Source organism: Dermochelys coriacea, chromosome 8 (genome assembly GCF_009764565.3).
Source record: "Dermochelys coriacea isolate rDerCor1 chromosome 8, rDerCor1.pri.v4, whole genome shotgun sequence".
NCBI classification, from domain to species: domain Eukaryota; kingdom Metazoa; phylum Chordata; order Testudines; family Dermochelyidae; genus Dermochelys; species Dermochelys coriacea.
The window spans coordinates 13996543-14017919 of record NC_050075.1 but is presented as its reverse complement, the minus strand read 5'-3'; the positions used below and the strand labels follow the sequence as shown (position 1 = coordinate 14017919).

Here is a 21377-nt window from a genome sequence, read left to right as displayed (position 1 = left end):
AATTTAGTGGGATATAATACTGTATATACCAGCTTTTAAACTAAATTAATAAATATTAAAATTAACAAGAGCTGAACGAAAATATAAATCAACTAATATTGTTCTGTAATTAAAATCTGATGTACTGCTATTTTAATGCTAAGAGAAAAGAAATAGGCACCATATTTTCTGTACACTATTTCCCATCCTCTCTAAAATGAAATGTTATTAATGAAATGAATAAGCTTTTATCATTATTCAAGTATTGTCTTTAATATAGTCCATAACTCGCCAAGTTAATGTAAAAAAGCACAAAGAAAGAAAGCAGCTAGCCCACATATTCATAATTAGGCATCAACATAGGGTAGTAGGATGAGTTAATAGATACGCTTCCTGGATGGGCATTGCCATGCCCTATAGAATGAGCTGAAACTTCAAACTTCCCAACAACCAACCAGCAGCTCATGAAAGGTTTAGCCCTGATCATCCCAAAATATAAGTGGAGAGTGGGAGAAAAGGGGATTAAAATGTATATTATTTGACTGGATGTATAGGAGAGATTTCTGTCAGCTACAGACTTGTGGTTCCTCATGATGGATAAATATGTCTCTTCTCACTGGGAATAAGATGGCTGGAAGATTCATGGCTTATGTAGCCAGTCTGCCCATGATTTTTAGGATTGGCACCCATTGGCCCTCGGTCTCATTGGACTGTCATGAATCATGAGGGATGAAATGTTGGTGGTAGGTGTTATTGTACTATGTTATCCATGCTCCCACTGTTTATTTTGTCTGCCTCAGTTTCCTTTTCCTCCCTAGTCATAGTCCATACTGAACAAAATACCCATCTTCCAATATTCCATTGTAATAAAACAGATCACTTAAAGGTATCATCTTTTAAATGAACAGTCATACGCAATCCACTAGAAAGCAAATTAAAATCACAACTCAAAACTTACGTTGATATCTTCCAAATCTAAGAAGTTCAGTATGATTCCATTGCGTTTCCAAATAATTGGGGGCCTAAGGGTTCCATGGATGGCACAGGTCAATACAGCGCTCAGTCCAACTGTTACTGTGGTAATGCTAACCTTCTGTTCCTCCGGAAGAGTGAGTTGAACCACCTCTGGAAAAAGGGAGGGGGAAAAGGGAGAAATTATCAATACCAAAACAAAGCCAGTATTTTCCCACTGATTCTTTGGGAAGATTTCAGCTTTGACAAAGATATACACAGTAAAAAGGACCAGCCTAAGCAACAAAGCAAAATAGGATACATTGCAATGAAATCTTCTATTATAACTAGCTCATGCTCTTTGGATGTCAGGCAGCTTCCTTGTTAATTAAAGAAGAGCAGTGATATCAGACGTGCTCATTTCCTCCATGAAGAAGCAGAATTAAAATTACATATACTGAATCAACAAAATATTGTAACTGCATTTTTGAGTAAATCTATCTGCTTTGAATTTTTAAAGTAAAATATGGAAGCTACCAGTGATAAAAAAAAATCAACATTTGTCAAATATTACGTGGCATTATGTAGCACTTTTTTCCTCTATTAAGAAATTGCAACATCTTTCCTATATTTTAAATTTAAAATTTTAATTGATTTTCACCTACATCTAAAATACATGTCTAGTTCAGGCTCTAGGCACCTCTAATATTTCTTTAAATCCAAAGAATGTCATACTGTTTTCCTGGCTAATGGTTATAAAGATTTTTGTATAGGTAAGACATTTGATGTCAGAATTACTGCCAATGCAGATAGCAAGCAGCAGAGCAATCAAGCTGCAATGCCACCAAAACGGCACAATTTTCTCTCTCCTAAGATGGTTTTTTCCCCCTTGTCCCTATTCACAAGGCTCCAACAAGAAAAATCTGTGAAGCTATGTCGCATTTAAATGCTCAAAACTAGGCTTTCAAGTTAATAACCCATTAAGATAATGTGGAAAATTCAACACCATTTGTGGTGCAATATTGCTTTAGTCTCTGGCTGCAGAACAAACAAGACAGCAGTGCATTGATTTAGAGAGCCCCTACATCTATGGAATCCAGACATCTTCTGTGCCTGTGGGTTTCTATTGCTTAATAGTTGCTGTATAATGCTAACTGAAAGGCAGCTGCCATGAGGGAAACAGCAAAACAAGATTTTTATTTTAAGCACAAACACTGACATTATGGAAATAAAAACTTGTGAAGAAACAGCAGGAGTCTCATCATGATTAAGTAACGAGAGTTATCAGAACTGGAATTTGATTCAGATAATAGCACTTCCCCCTTAAATCTGTCACTTCTCTGGAGACAATTTCAGAAATATGGAAACATTAAGTACTTTTTTTCATTTTGATAGCGATGGGGATGCTTTAAGTGAGACAGTTTAAATGGGTACACCAGACGTATGACATGGGCCTGTCACTGGGCAGCTGAGTGGCCATGAAAAAAACAGCAACAATATTACAGCCACAGTGGCTGTGGTTCCAGACAAACTGGAATTTGCAAGGAAGATAATAGCAGGAAAACACCCACTTCATCCTTTGTGTATGTTAGGGCTGATTAGCTTTTGTCAGAAACTCTGATTAGGGACTGGTTTCAGAGTAGTAGCCCTGTTAGTCTGTATTCGCAAAAAGAAAAGGAGTACTTGTAGCACCTTAGAGACTAACAAATTTATTTGAGCATAAGCTTTCATGAGCTACAGCTTACTTCATTGGACGCATTTGGTGGAAAATACAGTGGGGAGATTGATATACACACACAGAGAACATGAAACAATGGGTTTTATCATACACACTGTAAGGAGAGTGATCACTTAAGATGAGCCATCACCAGCAGCGGGGGGGGGGGGGAGGGAGGAAAACCTTTCATGGTGACAAGCAAGGTAGGCTATTTCCAGCAGTTAACAAGAACATCTGAGAAACAGTGGGGGGTGGGGTGGGGAGGGGGAGAAATAACATGGGGAAATAGTTTTACTTTGTGTAATGACTCATCCATTCCCAGTCTCTATTCAAGCCTAAGTTAATTGTATCCAGTTTGCAAATTAATTCCAATTCAGCAGTCTCTCGTTGGAGTCTGTTTTTGAAGCTTTTTTGTTGAAGGATAGCCATCCTTAGGTCTGTAATCGAGTGACCAGAGAGATTGAAGTGTTCTCCAATTGGTTTTTGAATGTTATAATTCTTGACGTCTGATTTGTGTCCATTTATTCTTTTACGTATAGACTGTCCAGTTTGACCAATGTACATGGCAGAGGGGCATTGCTGGCCCATGATGGCATATATCACATTGGTAGATGCGCAGGTGAACGAGCCTCTGATAGTGTGGCTGATGTGATTAGGCCCTATGATGGTGTCCCCTGAATAGATATGTGGACAGAGTTGGCAACGGGCTTTGTTGCAAGGATAGGTTCCTGGGTTAGTGGTTCTGTTGTGTGGTGTGTGGTTGCTGGTGAGTATTTGCTTCAGGTTGTGGGGCTGTCTGTAAGCAAGGACTGGCCTGTCTCCCAAGATCTGTGAGAGTGATGGGTCGCCCTTCAGGATAGGTTGTAGATCCTTGATGATGCGTTGGAATGGTTTTAGTTGGGGGCTGAAGGTGATGGCTAGTGGCGTTCTGTTCTTTTCTTTGTTGGGCCTGTCCTGTAGTAGGTGACTACTACTCTGCCATGTACATTGGTCAAACTGGACAGTCTCTATGTAAAAGAATAAATGGACACAAATCAAACATCAAGAATTATAACATTCAAAAATCAGTCGGAGAACACTTCAATCTCTCCGGTCACTCGATTACAGACCTGAGGGTGGCTATCCTTCAACAAAAAAACTTCAAAAACAGACTCCAACGAGAGACTACTGAATTGGAATTAATTTGCAAACTGGATACAATTAACTTAGGCTTGAATAGAGACTGGGAATGGATGAGTCATTACACAAAGTAAAACTATTTCCCCATGTTATTTCTCCCCCCCACTTCACCCCCCACTGTTCCTCAGATGTTCTTGTTAACTGCTGGAAATGGCCTACCTTGCTTGTCACCATGAAAGGTTTTCCTCCTCCCCCCTTCCCGCCCCCCCCCCCCGCTGCTGGTGATGGCTCATCTTAAGTGATCACTCTCCTTACAGTGTTTATGATAAAACCCATTGTTTCATGTTCTCTGTGTGTGTATATCAATCTCCCCACTGTATTTTCCACCAAATGCATCTGATGAAGTGAGCTGCAGCTCACGAAAGCTTATGCTCAAATAAATTTGTTAGTCTCTAAGGTGCCACAAGTCCTCCTTTTCTTTTTGAGAATACAGACTAACACGGCTGCTACCTGTTCTTATTTATTGTTTGCTTACTATGTATCGGTACAGAGCCTAGCACAATGAGGCCCTGACCCTCATTGAGGTCTCTAGGCACTACCATAATGCAAACAACAATAATAATTCAGCCTAATATAATTTTTATAGCTAGTCTTTCTTGCCTACAATTTGTGCTCTTTCTAAAGTAGCCCTAGGAATATGAAGTGGAAGAAGGTCTGATCTCTTGCACACTGCACATGGAATGTTATATTGATTTTTTACAGTCCTGAATCAGCCTAAGACCTCCAGCAGTGGACACACTTTGCAGCACACTAGGCACTAAATACCTTCTGACTTAGTTGGGGGGAATATGGACAAGAAGGATGTAGCAGTCATCTTTTCTGAGCTAGCTGTCTACTTTGATGCTGATGATTGTTTCATGCCACATACCAGCCACCTGACAGGCCTTTGCACACAAATGTTTGCAATCATTTGATAGATTGACAAACAGTGGGAGCATATGAAGTAAATCCTTTTAGTCTTCCCAATGCTACCAGAGGGAGAAAACCCACTAAACCAGAAAAGTCACCAAGTTAATTACTCAAAAGGAGCCAATGCAAATGAAAAAGTCAAAAGAAATTAAAAGACATGGAAAATATTGTTTATGTTCATGCATAGGTTGCAACGATAGATGTTGTCTTCCTTTTAATTTAGCACATTGCATATGGTATAAGTCAAAGTAAAGGAGAACATTGTATCTTTAATACAAGCAGTGCAAAAGGTATTCCTTATAAAGATTTTCACCAGTAGGGGAAATCACAACCACGTTCCTGCCCCCAAGCAGGTTACCATCTACATAGACAGGAGAGACAAAGAGTAAGAGGGGAAACAGAGGCACAGGCAGGTGAAGTGACTTGCCCAATGTCACACAATAGGTCAGTGGCAGAGCTGGGAATAGACCTCCTGAGTCCGAGTTCAGATGAGTTCCCTACCCACTGGATCACATTGCTTCTAAAATCCTTTTGTCCTTGTTCTCGGAAAACTCCAATTGGTGTATTCATCTTAGGGCTGTGCAATATGTAGCCACGGTTACTAATTATAACACCATATTCTATCACAGGAGCGGGCAAACCTTTTGGCCTGAGGGCCACGTCGGGTTTCCGAAATTGTATGGAAAGCCGGTTGGGGAGGATGTGCCTCCCCAAACAGCCAGGCATGGCCAGACCTCCCCCCCCCCGCTTCTTGCCCCCTGACGGCCCCCTGGGACTCCTGCCTTATCCAACACCCCCATCCCCTCACGCCCCTCCCCCGGGACTCCTGTCTCATCCACTCCCCCTGCTCCCTGTCCCCTGACTGCCCCCGGGCCTCCTGCCCCTGACTGCCCCCTGCCCCATCCAACCCCTCTTCTCATTCCTTACTGCCCTCCTGGGACCCCTGCCCCAGTCAACCACCCCTTCTCCCTGTCCCCTGGCTGCCCCCTGGAGCCCATGGCCCCCATCACCCATCCAACCCCCCCTCCTTCCTGACTGCCCCCCGGGACCCCTGCCCTCTGGCCACTCAGCCCCCTATCCACATTTCCGCCCCCTGACCACCACCCCAAACTCCCCTGCCCTCTATCCAACCCCCTCTGCTCCCTGCCCCTCTCATCGTGCTGCCTGGAGCACCGGTGGCTGGTGGCGCTACAGCCACGCCGCCCAGAGCACTGGGACAGGCGGCCATGCCGCCCGGCTGGAGCCAGCCACGCCACCGCACAGCACAGAGCACCGGGTCAGGCCACGGCTCTGCAGCTGCGCAGCCACCCAGAGCATTGCGCGGGCCGTGCAGTGAGCTGAGGCTGCGGAGGAGGGGGAACAGCAGGAGAGGGGCTGAGGAGCTCAGGGGCCAGGCAGGAGGGTCCCGTGGGCCGTAATTTGCCTACCTCTGATCTAACATAATTTCCTTACTTTCTGACCTGTGTATGCACGCTGGTTACATGTTTTAGTATTGTAGCTGTTTTTGAATAAAGTACAGAGTTCCTTTTTATGCATTCTGAATGTACTTGACAGGATAACAACAGTTAATTAATATAATATGTAGCATGCAGTCCAGCTAATCAGGACCATCTTCCTTTAAAGATAAATGAAATAGAGGATCATTCACTAGAGAATTGGGTTTTATTTCTTGTTACATTTTTTCCTTAATCTCATGCACTGTTTCTCACACTGCATTAAATTCTACAAAACACTCCTAAAACCTATCAACACCCTCTTCAGCACGATTTTGTTTGAGTGATTTACTGCAATAAAAATTAGATGTCTTTGCAAATTATAGCCAAACAGGCTTTAGTTTTGCATGTTAGAAGTGCACTAGTGGAAAACAGATCTACTTCTAGTAAAGAAAAAAACTTAATAGTTGCCAGACTTTAGTGAAATAATATCCATGAGGTCACTTTGAGATTACAATGCATAATAAGTACAGATCAATTGAAAAACAAAAACACAATCAATTTTTGTTTTCTCACTGAGTATGTTCGAGAGCACGCGGTTAGTAGCACATTAAGTTCTAAATACTTTTACATTAAAACAGTTATAATTATTTATCATGCCTTTAATCATTGCTTTACCAAAGATCTTTATCATTATCCAAGATATGCTTATACAACCATGTTTATTCAGATGCAACCCTATGTTAAATGGACATAGTCAACTTAAAAAACACACTTCTGTGTTAATGTATTTGTTTTTAGCTATTGTGCTTACAAGCAACAAAAGGAGTCGAGAGAAAAATTGCCATTTGTTTGTTTGTTGATTTTGTATATTTGACAATACTTTGAGTATACTCAGTTTTACTGTATCCCCTGTTTAGGCCCTGATTCAGCAAAGCGCTGAAGTTGACAATTAACTTTAAGAAAGAGAGTAGTCCCAGTGGGTATTCGTGTCCACAGGACAACTCATATTCCCAAAGTTAAACATGTGCTTAACTTAGCTTTGTTGGAACAGGGCAATAGTGAGTTTCCCATGTTATTTGTGGGTCTTTCACACAACTGTCATGGAAAAGAAAGACTTAAAAAGATAGGAACATATGTCAGTACCGGATTTACCATGGCGCCAGGCCCACGGTCCAAAGGGGGCCCAACCTGCTCTTCTCTGCCCCTCCCGCCTCCTGTAGGCAGTGATGAGCTGCCAAAATCTTTACAACTGATCCCTCCTCACCCCATGAGGGGGTCGTTGCCCACCCCCGCCCCCCCGGGACTCCTGCCCCATCCAACCCCCCACGTTACTTGGCGTCCCCCCCGCAGGACCCTGCCCCATCCACCCCGTCCCCTGACTGCCCCCAGAACTGGGCAGGAGGGTCTCGTGGGCCACCGTATTGGGTGCCCACCCCACCCTTTAGAGCCAGAGGGACTTGCCGGGGGGCGAGGTGGGGAGTCCCGGAGGTGCTTACCTGGGGCAGCTCCAGGAAGCATCTGGCAGGTCCCTCTGGCTCCTAGGGGCGGGGTAGTGTAGCTGGGGGGAGTAGAGGGAGCGGCTGCTCCCCCCACTGAACACATCAAAAGTGGTGTCTTAGGTGCTGACTCTGTAGGTGCTCCAGGGTTGGAGTACCCACAGGGAAAATTTGGTGGGTGCAGAGCACCCACCGTCAGCTCCCCACCCCACCCCTGGCCCCAGCTCACCTCTGCTCTGCCCCCTCCCCTGAACGCGCTGCCCAGCTCTTCTTCTCCGCTCCCGCCCCCGGCTTCCCGCGAATCAGCTGTTCGGCGGGAAGCCTGGGAGGGCTGAGAAGCAGGTGGCGGCTTCACACTCAGGCCGAGGGTTCCCCTGCGCCCCCGGGGTTACCTGCTGCAGCGCGGGCAGCTCTCCTCACACCCCAGTTCACCTCCGCCTCCCTGGGCCTGAGTGCGAAGCCGCCACCTGCTTCTCAGCCTGCCCCGGCTTCCCGCGCGAACAGCTGATTCGCGGGAAGCCGGGGGGGGAGGGGCGGAGAAGCAGAGCAGGGCGGCGCGTTCAGGGGAGGAGGCGGAGCGGAGGTGAGCTGGGGCCGGGGGTGGGGCGGGGAGCCTAGCTCTGCACCCACCAAATTTTCCCCTTGGGCGCTCCAGCCCTGGGGCACCCATGGAATTGGCGCCTAAGGCGCCACTTTTGGCCGGTTAGATTTAGAAGCCCTTTTAGAACCGGTTGTCCCTCATGGAACAACTGGTTCTAAAAGGGCTTCTAAATTTAACAACCTGTTCTAGCAAACCGGTAGGAACCAGCGCCAGCTCACCACTGCCCCAGCCCCCTGCCCTGATCCATGCACCCCCCCTCACACCTCCCCACCCTGATTCCTGCAACCCATACATATAACCAGCCCGCCCGCACACCCCATGGCCCTGACTCCTGCACCCCTCCATATCCCCACCCCCATTCTGAGCACCAAACGGGGGCTCCTGAATGCCCCCTCCATTCCCACCTGCACCCATCGCACCAAACAGGAGCTGCCCCAGGTAAGCGCTCCACACCCCAACATCCTGCCCCATCTCTGAGACCCTTCCTGCACCCTAAGTCCTGGCCAGACCCTGCACCCCAAAGGTTTTATTACAATATTTGGAAAGATGATTAAATGGTCATACTTGCCGGGAGGGATAGCTCAGTGGTTTGAGCATTGGCCTGCTAAACCCAGGGTTGTGAGTTCAATCCCTGAGGGGGCCATTTAGGGATCTGGGCAAAAAGTGGGGATTGGTCCTGCTTTGAGCAGGGGGTTGGACTAGATGACTTCCTGAGGTCTCTTCCAACCCTGATATTCTATGATTATATGGTCCGATGAGACCCTCCATGATTTTCAAGTGGTCTGTGGAAAAATAAGTTAGACTACAAGAACAATCAAGGTACCTCACTTTATTTTCATTTACTTGCTATTACTTATAGGAGGAGGAGAAAGAAAGAAAGAAAGAAAGAAAGAAAGAAAGAAAGAAAAACGGGGTCAGCGGGGAGATAGGAGAGAATGTTCTTTTTCTTGTCTGGGTCCCAAGGAGGGGCCCCAAAAATGAAGCTGAGCACAGGGCCAGGGGGCCCTACTAACTCTAAATCCACCACTGGTTGTCGAGTCATCTGGGCTGGGGATACTGTGTCAGCTGATCCACACAGTCTCCAACCTACCTGGGCAGTACAGCAGACATGACCCTGCCCACTAGCTCCTCTCCACTCCCTAGCCCCCCCCCCGCCTACTTAAGGCTTAGCCCTCTCACTTTTAAAAATGATTGCTTCCCCCCCTCCCCACCCGGCTTTTCTGACAGCCCTGTTGCCAGGTCTCCAATTTTACATTGGAAACTCCAGTAGAAAACGGGAGCTGAGTGTCCGGTTAGCAGTGCTGACTGGAAACTAAAAGTCCAGTTACAGGAGTAATCACATTAGCCTCCGCTCCTCCCACTCCCAACACCCACCCGAGAGGGCTGGAAGAGAACCTGTCCTGCTGCTGCGGGAGTGGGGCAGCTCAGTGCAGAGAGAGAGAGAGGAAGAGAATGGGCTCGAACCAGGTAGGTAGCCGCTGTATGTGGGCAGGGGCGGGAGGGGGAGATTCTGTTGACCCCCTCCCCAGCCCTGCTGCGCTTGCAGTTTACCCCGGCCCCTCCCTTGCTCCAGGGACCAACCCTAGCTCCCGCCCCATTGTGCTTTTGCTCCCAGCCCCTTTTACAATCATTCCCCAGGGGACCCCACAAATATGTTTGGCACCAGGCCCACAAAAAGTTAATCCGGCCCTCATTGTAATACCGCAAAAAGCAGATGAAGGGTCTGTTTGCCCTCTAAAATTGGTTTCTGTTCTCTCTTAATTCACTGCAGATTAATTTTGACTTGCCTTTTCTTTTAATTGGGTAACTTGTATTCAGAGCAAGAGTAGGATTGTTGCATATAATCATTTTGAACTGTGTTAAGCATGCTGATTTCTATTTGCATGGTTTTGAGTGAAACTCCTGTGCATTCTAGGGAATCTGGGCACTTTCAACACATAACCAGTGAGTTTCACCACTCTTCTTTGCAGAGATGTAATAATCTCTCTAAAAGGCTGTAAGAAATAAGGATAATTGGCACAAAAAGGAGGTAAAAAGATTTAATAGTTGTGGAGAAGGGTTTATGTCTACTTAAGTCACAGGCATTAAAAAAACAACAACAACAAAACTCAGCAACAATTGCATTGTTGTAAAAAGAACAGATTGAAAATTCAGCCTACATACAAGATAGGATGTTGTGATAGGATGACCTGCCAGTTGACACCCAAACTTGCTTCACTGAGTAATGCAAGTCTAGGATCCATTGCGGGCAACACAATGCAGCAGAGATAGGCCGTCATTACTTTAGACTTCCCTTTAGTACTAACTAATAAAACCTGATGAGCTATTGGATTGGATTTGAATAGATGTAGGTTTGGAAATGTACTGGGTACCTTAACAGATCAATACATTAAAAAGGAAGATAATTTTTTTCTTTACCAGAATAAACCAAAATATACAGTGTGGATCCATTTCTAAAATACTATAGTTAGGAGACAGTGATATTCTAGATGTTTAGTATTGTTAGAGAAAAATCCACAACTGCTTTAATTATTGATATATCAGAACAAACATTTTTAAAAAATTCCATGAGTGCTTTTAAAAAAAAAAATACTGGCTCAGTGGTTTTCAGGTTCCTGTTTCCTTCCCAGTTGTTTGTGAATATGGTCCAGACTTTTAAATCTGGTTCCAAGCTTCCAAAAACTGCTTGTTTGCTGGAGTAGGTTAATTTTTCAGAAATGGTATGGAGTGGCTTTTAGAAGTCAACTGTACAGTATTACCAACTCCAAGCATTGAAAAACCATGAGTCTGGTCTGCCAAAATCACAAGACTGGTTTAAATATCATGAGATTTTATATAAACAATACATAACAAAGAGGTTTTATTTGCCTTCTGGTTTTTGAGCCTTTTTGGGGAGGAGGAGAGGGAAGAGGGGGCGGTTGGATCCGATTTTCAAGCTTTTTTCTACAGCAATGCAAACACCATGAGGCTTGTGATAAAATTGTTAGTACTGGCAACATCAGGAGAAGGGCAAAACAAATCCCCAAATTACTATAAAATATGCTTTACTGTGGGAGGACCCAATGTAGCTCAGCACTCGGTGTCTTTGTGCACTCACACTCCACTTGTAAGACATAAAGAATTCCTTGAAAATACAGATCCCACTCTGACATATTTCTAAAATATGCTAAGTTATTTATTATTATTAATATCAAGATAACTTTTCACATTTTTCCCTATCCCTTCTCCTCTTTCTTATTTTATTTCTTAGATTGTTAAACAGGAGTTGTATTGACTTACACAGCAAGGTATGCATGCTAATGTGAGCAGGTATTACTTCTTGTGCTGTTTTATCATGGAAATCTTTCCTCTCCTGTCACCTGCAGCCTGCCAAAGGCAATCATAATTTCACAATGAAGACATGTATAATTGAGGTCATTATAGGGAGCAACCTGGAATGAGCATCTATAGAGCAAAACTCATTGGTTTAGCATGGTTTAGACATAATTTACATAGTAAATGTGGTTGCCAGCCCTCCTTTTCTCATATGACAGTCTATACAGAAGTTGATTCTATTTTTTAAAAATACTTTGTATCTTTAATTAGATCTTTTCAGTTTAAACCCTGTAAATAAATTGTTACCTTTCATCATTGTTACATTTGTTCACAGATACCTTTTTCAGTGCTTGGAAAAATGAAACGATCCACTTTATTGCTTAAGCTCTGCTTAAAGGACAAAATAATTTTTATCCTATAAGTGTTCTTAATTAAGATCAGATGGGTGAAAACTTAATTCTCACCTTAACATAGGGATGGATGAACTGTTTCCCATGAGATATGAATCAAATATAAACCTTCACCCAAAATCTCAGAATGAGCTTGAACAAACCCATGTGTTTTGGGGTGGAGATGGAACAATGGGTTGTACAGCCCACAGATGTATGGCATTGTTACTCCTGTCCTGGGGGAGTTTAACATGTACTTCATGGGACACAAAGTTATCCATCTATGTACTTCACCAGTACCTGCAATTTGTTTTAGAAGCTGAATACTTCACTAATAAAGTCTGTTCACTACCTTAGGACCTAATACAGCACCACGGAATGCCAGGAACATTTTGCCATTGATTTCAGTGGGAGCAGGATCTGGTCTTCTCTGTCTGAACAAGGCTCAGTTTAATAGCTACTGTCAGAAGGGAATACTAACCCAAGAAAACAAAAACATTAACTGGGGGAGGAGCAGGAGATGCTGAAAATTATAGTAAGCCTTTTAACATGATTTTTCATTTTCACATGACTTCAGTGGAATTAGTCTCTGTTTCAACAGAGTTACCCAAGGAAAAAAATGGCCCTTACTTACATCTGGGCTGAATTTGGCTCATGGACTTTAGAATGGCAGTGGGATGTCTGACTAGGAAGAGCTGTCTGAGGGTAATTGTAAACATGAGACTGAAGAAGAGGAAAAGGACAGGTGGAAAAAGGATGAATCTACTGCCTAGAGAGACATTGGGTGAGATGCTGAGAGAAGATGTGGTTATCTAATTAGACAATGTAGAGGAAGAGGAGAAGATAACCAAGGACAGATTCCTATGTGTATATGCATGATGTGTTCTAGAGATAATAACTATAACTGACATAATATCTAGGGTATTTGGAAGATATATTTGGTTTTGTTTCCAGCCCCCCTGGACAGACCATGTAACAGTGTTGAGAAAACTTTCACACATGATCTGTTTTTTGTTAAAAATTATTTGCATGTTTCATAAATATAAAGGGAAGGGTAAACACCTTTAAAATCCCTCCTGGCCAGAGGAAAAACCCTTTCACCTGTAAAGGGTTAAGAAGCTAGGATAACCTCGCTGACACCTGACCAAAATGACCAATGAGGAGACAAGATACTTTCAAAGCCGGATGGGGGGAGAAACAAAGGTTCTCTCTATCTGTGTGTTGCTTTTGCTGGGAACAGAACAGGAATGGAGTCTTAGAACTTAGCAAGTAATCTAGCTAGATATGCGTTAGATTCTATTTTGTTTAAATGGCTGAGAAAATAAGCTGTGCTGAATGGAATGGATATTCCTGTTTTTGTGTCTTTTTGTAACTTAAGGTTTTGCCTAGAGGGATTCTCTATGTTTTGAATCGGATTACCCTATAAGGTATTTACCACCCTGATTTTACCGAGGTGATTCTTTTACTTTTTCTTCAATTAAAATTCTTCTTTTAAGAACCTGATTGCTTTTTCATTGTTCTTAAGATCCAAGGGTTTGGGTCTGTGTCACCTATGCAAATTGGTGAGGATTTTTATCAAGCCTTCCCCAGGAAAGGGGATATAGGATTTGGGGAGGATTTTCGGGGGAAAGACGTTTCCAAGCGGGCTCTTTCCCTGTTATATATTTGTTAGACGTTTGGTGGTGGCAGCAATAAAGTCCAAGGGCAAAAGGTAAAATAGTTTGTACCTTGGGGAAGTTTTAACGTAAGCTGGTAAAAATAAGCTTAGGGGGTTTTCATGCAGGTCCCCACATCTGTACCCTAGAGTTCAGAGTGGGTAAGGAACCTTGACAGCCTGGCTTCATAAAGCTGTGGAATAGACACTTTAACAATATATATTGCAAGGAACATGGCCTTGCTGTCACAGGTTCTGCAGGTTGTTGAGGGTCAACAAATCAATCTTATTTAGAGGTGTTTTATTACCTTCTCAGCTGTAGACATGTCCAGAGTCAATAGAGTATCATTCATCAAACAAAAACAAACAAAACATTTCCTGAATAACAGTCTGGAAACACAGAAAAACCAGCCTTACTACTGAACATCACCAGGGGTCTGTTTTGTTTTCTTTTTCCCCCTCCATCAATATCAGGTAAAGGATGAGCTGAAACCAGGATTTGCCAGAAAGCTGCCTTATGGAAAATCAAAAGAGTACTGAGCATCCATAATCCCTGTTCTAACTGGAGGTGGGGGGAAGGGACCTCAGTAAGCCACTATATACTCAAAAGTAGGTGCCACTAACTGAGAGGATATCTGGCTAGAATATCTACACTAAATCAGTGCATCCCTGAGGCAGCCTCTACCGGTGGGGCTCTTATGTTTTCTTTTAGAGAAATCCTTGAGGGGGACAGCAGTTCGAACACTATGACCCTCCCCCAGCAAAATTCCCCTCTTTGGTTTAGCTGCCCCATCTGGCATTATGGGTTATTTTCCCCACCCTTCTGGCAGCCAGGGAGAATCAAGTCCTTTAGTAGCGATCAACCACTATCTATTTTATTGCAACAATACATTTTCAGAGTTTGATTTCTATGGAAAGAAAATGCAGCAATGCAGTATTGAGATAAGGCTTGTAAGCTGAATTAATATATATAATAAAATGATTTCTATAGCCAAGTGAAAATATACACACCTCAGCTTTATATTGTAACTGCAATAATTCAAATTATTAATGTAATTTATAAATCCTCAGTACCTTGGGTATGCTACCTCAAGGAGTATTTTATTGTAAATCCTCCATTAAATTAGTAATGCTGTTTTCAGAATCATAAAAAGGCATAACCATATTTCTAGAGATATGAAAGAATTTAGTACCTTAAACCTTTTCTGTCATTACTCATGAAGTCCACGAGCTATGACTCTCTCAGATAGCTTTCTAATCTTGTACTGAAAATATAAAATGTATCCTGATCTGGAATTCAAAATATGAGTGGGAACACAATCACCATTTTACTGAAGTGATTCTACTTATTGTTATTCTTAGAGAAGACAACTCCCTCTCTCACGCCAATCAAGTTTGGACAATTCTTCACAGTCCAGATGATAATGTATTTTAGATAAAACAAAATACGAGAATGAGGGAATTAAAAAAAAAAGAAACTAAACATTAAAACCCCATTTAACTGTTCTTTAGTAACTGACCTAATATATGAACCCCACTTGCCCATCCATCGTGATGTGTATTAAAGTCAATTATAAGGACAACAAAAATAATCAGAGTTATAGAAGTTAGTACAATCAAAGAGTCTTGAAAGGGATACAATCCTCATGCTTAAGAGTTTAAATCAAATTCTACCTATGAGGGATTCAGATGAGCTTTCATGGGGCAGATTATCCCATATCTGCCTACTATGGGGTTTTTGCACCTTCCTCTGAAACAGCTGGTGCTGCCCACTGTCAGAGACAGGATACTGGACAAGCTGGACCACAGTCTGAGACAGTATGACAAGTCCCATATTTCCATGTTCCTGATTTTTATGCTTATTGGGCAGATTAACAATATTCCAGCTAGTGAACATGTATATCTAGAAGAGCAGTAAAAGAGGAAAGTGAAGAAGAATCACAACAAAGGTGATGAGAGGTCCCTCAACACATATCCCCATTAGCTTCAATGGATGTTAGAGTCAGAGATTTTCAGGCCAGAAGGGACCATTCATTTAAAAGGACATTGAAGAATCTAACTCGCACATAAATCTTTCTTTGGGGATCTGGGTTTGAATGACTACTTAGATATTTATATGCTTTCTTAATCATATACAAATTCCTTTAAACCCATATTTTACCATTTAAATTTAAATTTAAATAACTCTCCAGTTATTCACATAGTATGTACATTTGTTGATATCAATTATATTAAAGTTTAACCAAGCAAACATTCTGTACACACATTTTTTGAAAGCTAGGTTGCCTTTTCTGTTAAAGGAATAAGCATAACATTTTCTATTGTAAAATCCTATCCTTCCATCCATGTTACTAATCAGAAGGAAAATATTAAGTGTATGCAGGAAGAGATCATTCATTCATTCTTGAAAGTACATGAATAAATATAAGTTGTTCACTGCTTACTTATCTAATCTCCTAAGGGTGATAAGTGAGAGATTCGTTATGTAAATAGGTGTAAGTAGATTATTTTAGATAATGGTTTACATAAATATATTTGTTTTTATATTAAATTCCTATTTACCACAGATTCAAAGAGTGATGTTGATATGATTAATTTTTGATGAAACATTCCCATGTTGTGTCAACACTGCCATGCATAGACTATAATGGCCTTACATTTTTCTAGTCAATTTATTAATTTAAAAGGTAAAATTGTTAATGGACTAATGGCTTCTCCTAATTACTCCTAATAGTCATCATGCCATTAAAACACTTGACTTGCAATTTTTGCCCGTTTTAGTCACAAAAAAAAAAAGGCAGAGACATACTGTAATTTCCAACTCTGTCCTGCTCATAGAATAACATGGAGAAAGTAATTTTAAAGCTATTCTTTGAATCCAAAGCCAGGGGATTTATTTCTATGTTTTGACATTGATGAATGAGTGTTTCGTTGCTCTCCTCCAATTAATGTCAAGGACAATTGCACTCCTAAATCTTTGAATATTATTTTGGTAATGTAGAGGGTTAAAGTTAATGCTTTCTCTGAGTTCTTAATTCACCATGTTCTACCAGAATATTGTTGTAGGAGTCTGTTATCTGTATATGATGTTATCTACAGCTGTAGAATGCATCCCATGAAGTGAGCTGTAGCTCACGAAAGCTTATGCTCTAATAAATTTGTTAGTCTCTAAGGTGCCACAAGTACTCCTTTTCTTTTTGCGAATACAGACTAACACGGCTGCTACTCTGAAATCTACAGCTGTGTAAACTGCACAATCTCAAATAAGTCCCTTCAAGAACCAGCAACAGGCCGTATTACTTTAAGCCTGTGGCTGCAATCAGAGCAAATACTATTAGACACGTGAATGTATGTGTTATCGCCTGATACTGGGAGTCTAAATGCAAGTCACTGATTTTGGTATAATCCATGTATTTCAGATACTATGCTGCACAATAGGAAAGTGCACTAAAAAGAAATATGAAAACCTAACTATTGTACAGTTGCTAATTTTAAACCTTAGAATTTTCACTGTAATATTTTTGCTTTGAATTGTCTATTTTCATGGTTCTTACAATGACATCAGCCCTGTCTCTGAGTCTAGGACAGTAAACGGAACATGCACAGAAAGTCAGCTGCAAAAGTAGCTTATTAGCTCTCCCCTAAACTGTTTTCCAACCCTTTCTTGCCTTTCCAGTTAAAAGCTGGAAGTGTAAAATAAAATTAGTTGTTTCAATCGTCTCTGTGCTTCTGTAACTCCAGAATAGCTTAGTTCAAATATATACACTTGAAATGTCCACTGGCTTTAAAGCTTCTACTAGTCTTTCAGATAAGCCCTATCTTTAAAATGGGAATGGAATTCAATTAGCATGGGCAGTCTTTCAAACTAATGGAACTTTTTAAGGGCAATCACTGTATATATTTGAACTATGTTGTCTTTGAGTTATAGAAGCACTGAAAACATCTGAAACTACTAAACTTTTTTTTTAAAAACTCCTATAAGTTACAGTGGCTTAACAGATTTATACCTGATTTGAGGAGAAAAAAAAAGTTTCTGGTGTAGGACTTGGCATACCAAGTTCTCCATGGAGTGAATTTTTATGGCTGCTCTGTAAACCCCTAGGGTTTATTGTGGAAACATTGACAGACCACTAACTATAGCAGCACTTGTGGGAATTGCTATAACATGTAAGTAAATTACTTTGAAAATAGAGACAAGTCAGGCCAGGGTATTGGGGTTCAGCAAGCATTCAGAAATAGTTTAAAACTACTCAGATTTCACAAATAGCTCTATCAAAATGCTTCGATCCAATACCCTCCATTCCAATTCATGTTGTGACTTCTGAAAGATTGCGTCATACTGGCATCATGCAAGTAGAATAACACATGTATGCAGAATAAAGACTACTAATAAATGATCCATGATGTTTCTAAGATTGCTGGAAAAATTCCAGGCATTTAAGTTTATATTTACACACTGCTTTCAGCATCTCTCAGCATACAGTGTTAGTAAATAACCAATCTGGGATATCATATCTTTTGAGTTTGTAAATAAGCATTGCTAATATTATTCCTGGAACTTTCACTGCTGTTTCCAGCGTTGATTGTGAATTTATCCTTGATGCTTATGCTGGGTTTTGCATCCTTTCTGACTGTAACCATGCTTAGGATACTTGATAAATACGGCGCTTCAGCTCTCTCCATGCCCACACTGACCAAAGGCAAAGCTTGAGCCCTTTCATCATTCTCCTATATGCTTGAACTTCTACTCAAGCTGTTACCCACATTGGATTCTGCCCTCATTGAAGTCAGTATTTAGTTTCTCTTTAAGGCACTCAGTGATTGCCCCCACTAATAGTTTCCAAAGCCCCAGTCTAGGTGATTAAAATAAAAACAGATTTTATTGGTAAATTACAGTTACGTACAGAAAAATCAGAAAATAAAAGATAACTGAACATAAACACATATAGTTAGATACTTACGAAATGCACCCCTGGGCAGGCATAGAGCTTGCATTACAATATATAGAAATATTACCTACAGCATTGCAAAACAAAATCTCTCATTTTAAAGGCTCTCAAGGTCTCAGTCTGCCACATGTCTCTAGGAAGCAGTTCTCTCCATGTCCCATGGTGCAGTTCATTTTATAGTCTTCCTCTTGGCTGACAAGTGTTTAATCTAAATTAACATATGGTGTGAAGTTATATCCCTGGATCCGGACCAGAATGATACAAATGATTTGAATTCAGTTTGGATGACTACATAACTGCCACTGTCATCAAAACAAAAATCATTTGATGTTATCTAAATAAAATGGGTATAGACCTGCATACATTTGCATTAAATTTACATAAATCTGCATAACATGTCCTGGGCTCATGCTTTAGAGCAGGGAAGAGAAAGACACACACACAGATGGTAGTAGAAGGACTGGAGTGGTAAAATTGAAGGGACTGAGGTGGAATGGGGCAAGATGGGAGAAGAGATTAGATGTTTTGTGGGTGACCAGAAATAAATTCAATAGAGGGCTACTATATCCTCTCCACCTCTGTCTGGATTTTGCTCTCTCCATCCCATCGTCTGCCTCTCTGTCTCATGCCATTTCCAATCCCCTCCCACCTCTCTCACTCTTTTTCTCCCTCCACCACTTCACTTTCTATCCTTCCAACATTTCTCTCTCTCTATCCCTCTCCAACCAACTCCCCCACCCCAGCATTCATCTCTCTAATTATTTGTTACTTTCACTGAGCACCAAGTTCTCCACCCACCTCCCAGACATGTAGTTTGGGACAGCAGAACTTCACATCCCCTCCCAGACACTAATGGGAGCAGCAGCTGATTTAAAGCATAACTGATATTCGTTCCTGTGACTATTGTCCCAGCTCCTGGAATATTGTGATCAGGAATCTCAGCTTTCAGTTAAAGAAAAAGTGTCAAGCCAACATTGTTGCAAAGAAAAACTTGAAAATGTGATGTCTGTCTGAGTCTGTAGAGAGCCTGAAACAATAGCTAAGAGAGATGTGAATTGCTCCATAAATATCAATGAGGTATTAATGCCCAGACTCCACTCCGGGGACCCTTCAAAGACCACTTCAGCCAAAGACTGTGTGTGGCAAGAGAAGAGTGTGGGGGAAGGGAGGTGTCTGGCCTATGCACACATCCAGCTGATAGAATCATAGAATCATAGAATCATAGAATATCAGGGTTGGAAGGGACCCCAGAAGGTCATCTAGTCCAACCCCCTGCTCAAAGCAGGACCAAGTCCCAGTTAAATCATCCCAGCCAGGGCTTTGTCAAGCCTGACCTTAAAAACCTCTAAGGAAGGAGATTCTACCACCTCCCTAGGTAACGCATTCCAGTGTTTCACCACCCTCTTAGTGAAAAAGTTTTTCCTAATATCCAATCTAAACCTCCCCCATTGCAACTTGAGACCATTACTCCTCGTTCTGTCATCTGCTACCATTGAGAACAGTCTAGAGCCATCCTCTTTGAAACCCCCTTTCAGGTAGTTGAAAGCAGCTATCAAATCCCCCCTCATTCTTCTCTTCTGCAGACTAAACAATCCCAGCTCCCTCAGCCTCTCCTCATAAGTCATGTGCTCTAGACCCCTAATCATTTTCGTTGCCCTTCGTTGCACTCTTTCCAATTTATCCACATCCTTCCTGTAGTGTGGGGCCCAAAACTGGACACAGTACTCCAGATGAGGCCTCACCAGTGTCGAATAGAGGGGAACGATCACGTCCCTCGATCTGCTCGCTATGCCCCTACTTATACATCCCCAAATGCCATTGGCCTTCTTGGCAACAAGGGCACACTGCTGACTCATATCCAGCTTCTCGTCCACTGTCACCCCTAGGTCCTTTTCCGCAGAACTGCTGCCGAGCCATTCGGTCCCTAGTCTGTAGCGGTGCATTGGATTCTTCCATCCTAAGTGCAGGACCCTGCATTTATCCTTATTGAACCTCATTAGATTTCTTTTGGCCCAATCTTCCAATTTGTCTAGGTCCTTCTGTATCCTATCCCTCCCCTCCAGCGTATCTACCACTCCTCCCAGTTTAGTATCATCCGCAAATTTGCTGAGAGTGCAATCCACACCATCCTCCAGATCATTTATGAAGATATTGAACAAAACGGGCCCCAGGACCGACCCCTGGGGCACTCCACTTGACACCGGCTGCCAACTAGACATGGAGCCATTGATCACTACCCGTTGAGCCCGACAATCTAGCCAGCTTTCTACCCACCTTATAGTGCATTCATCCAGCCCATACTTCCTTAACTTGCTGACAAGAATGCTGTGGGAGACCGTGTCAAAAGCTTTGCTAAAGTCAAGAAACAATACATCCACTGCTTTCCCTTCATCCACAGAACCAGTAATCTCATCATAAAAGGCGATTAGATTAGTCAGGCATGACCTTCCCTTGGTGAATCCATGCTGACTGTTCCTGATCACTTTCCTCTCCTCTAAGTGCTTCAGGATTGATTCTTTGAGGACCTGCTCCATGATTTTTCCAGGGACTGAGGTGAGGCTGACCGGCCTGTAGTTCCCAGGATCCTCCTTCTTCCCTTTTTTAAAGATGGGCACTACATTAGCCTTTTTCCAGTCATCCGGGACTTCCCCCGTTCGCCACGAGATTTCAAAGATAATGGCCAAGGGCTCTGCAATCACAGCCGCCAATTCCTTCAGCACTCTCGGATGCAATTCGTCCGGCCCCATGGACTTGTGCACGTCCAGCTTTTCTAAATAGTCCCTAACCACCTCTATCTCTACA

General features: G+C 42.4%; 1 protein-coding gene across 4 annotated transcripts in view; it reads right to left on the bottom strand.

Annotated features, from left to right (window-relative positions):
* The window catches only part of FSTL4 (follistatin like 4), a 493379-nt gene that overhangs the window by 69314 nt on the left and 402688 nt on the right, over positions 1-21377 (bottom strand). For all 4 annotated transcript variants that reach the window (XM_043490835.1, XM_038414976.2, XM_038414979.2 and 1 more), the window contains one exon: positions 938-1104. In XM_043490835.1, coding sequence (XP_043346770.1) covers positions 938-1104 — 167 coding nt within the window. The remainder of the gene's footprint in view (positions 1-937; positions 1105-21377) is intronic.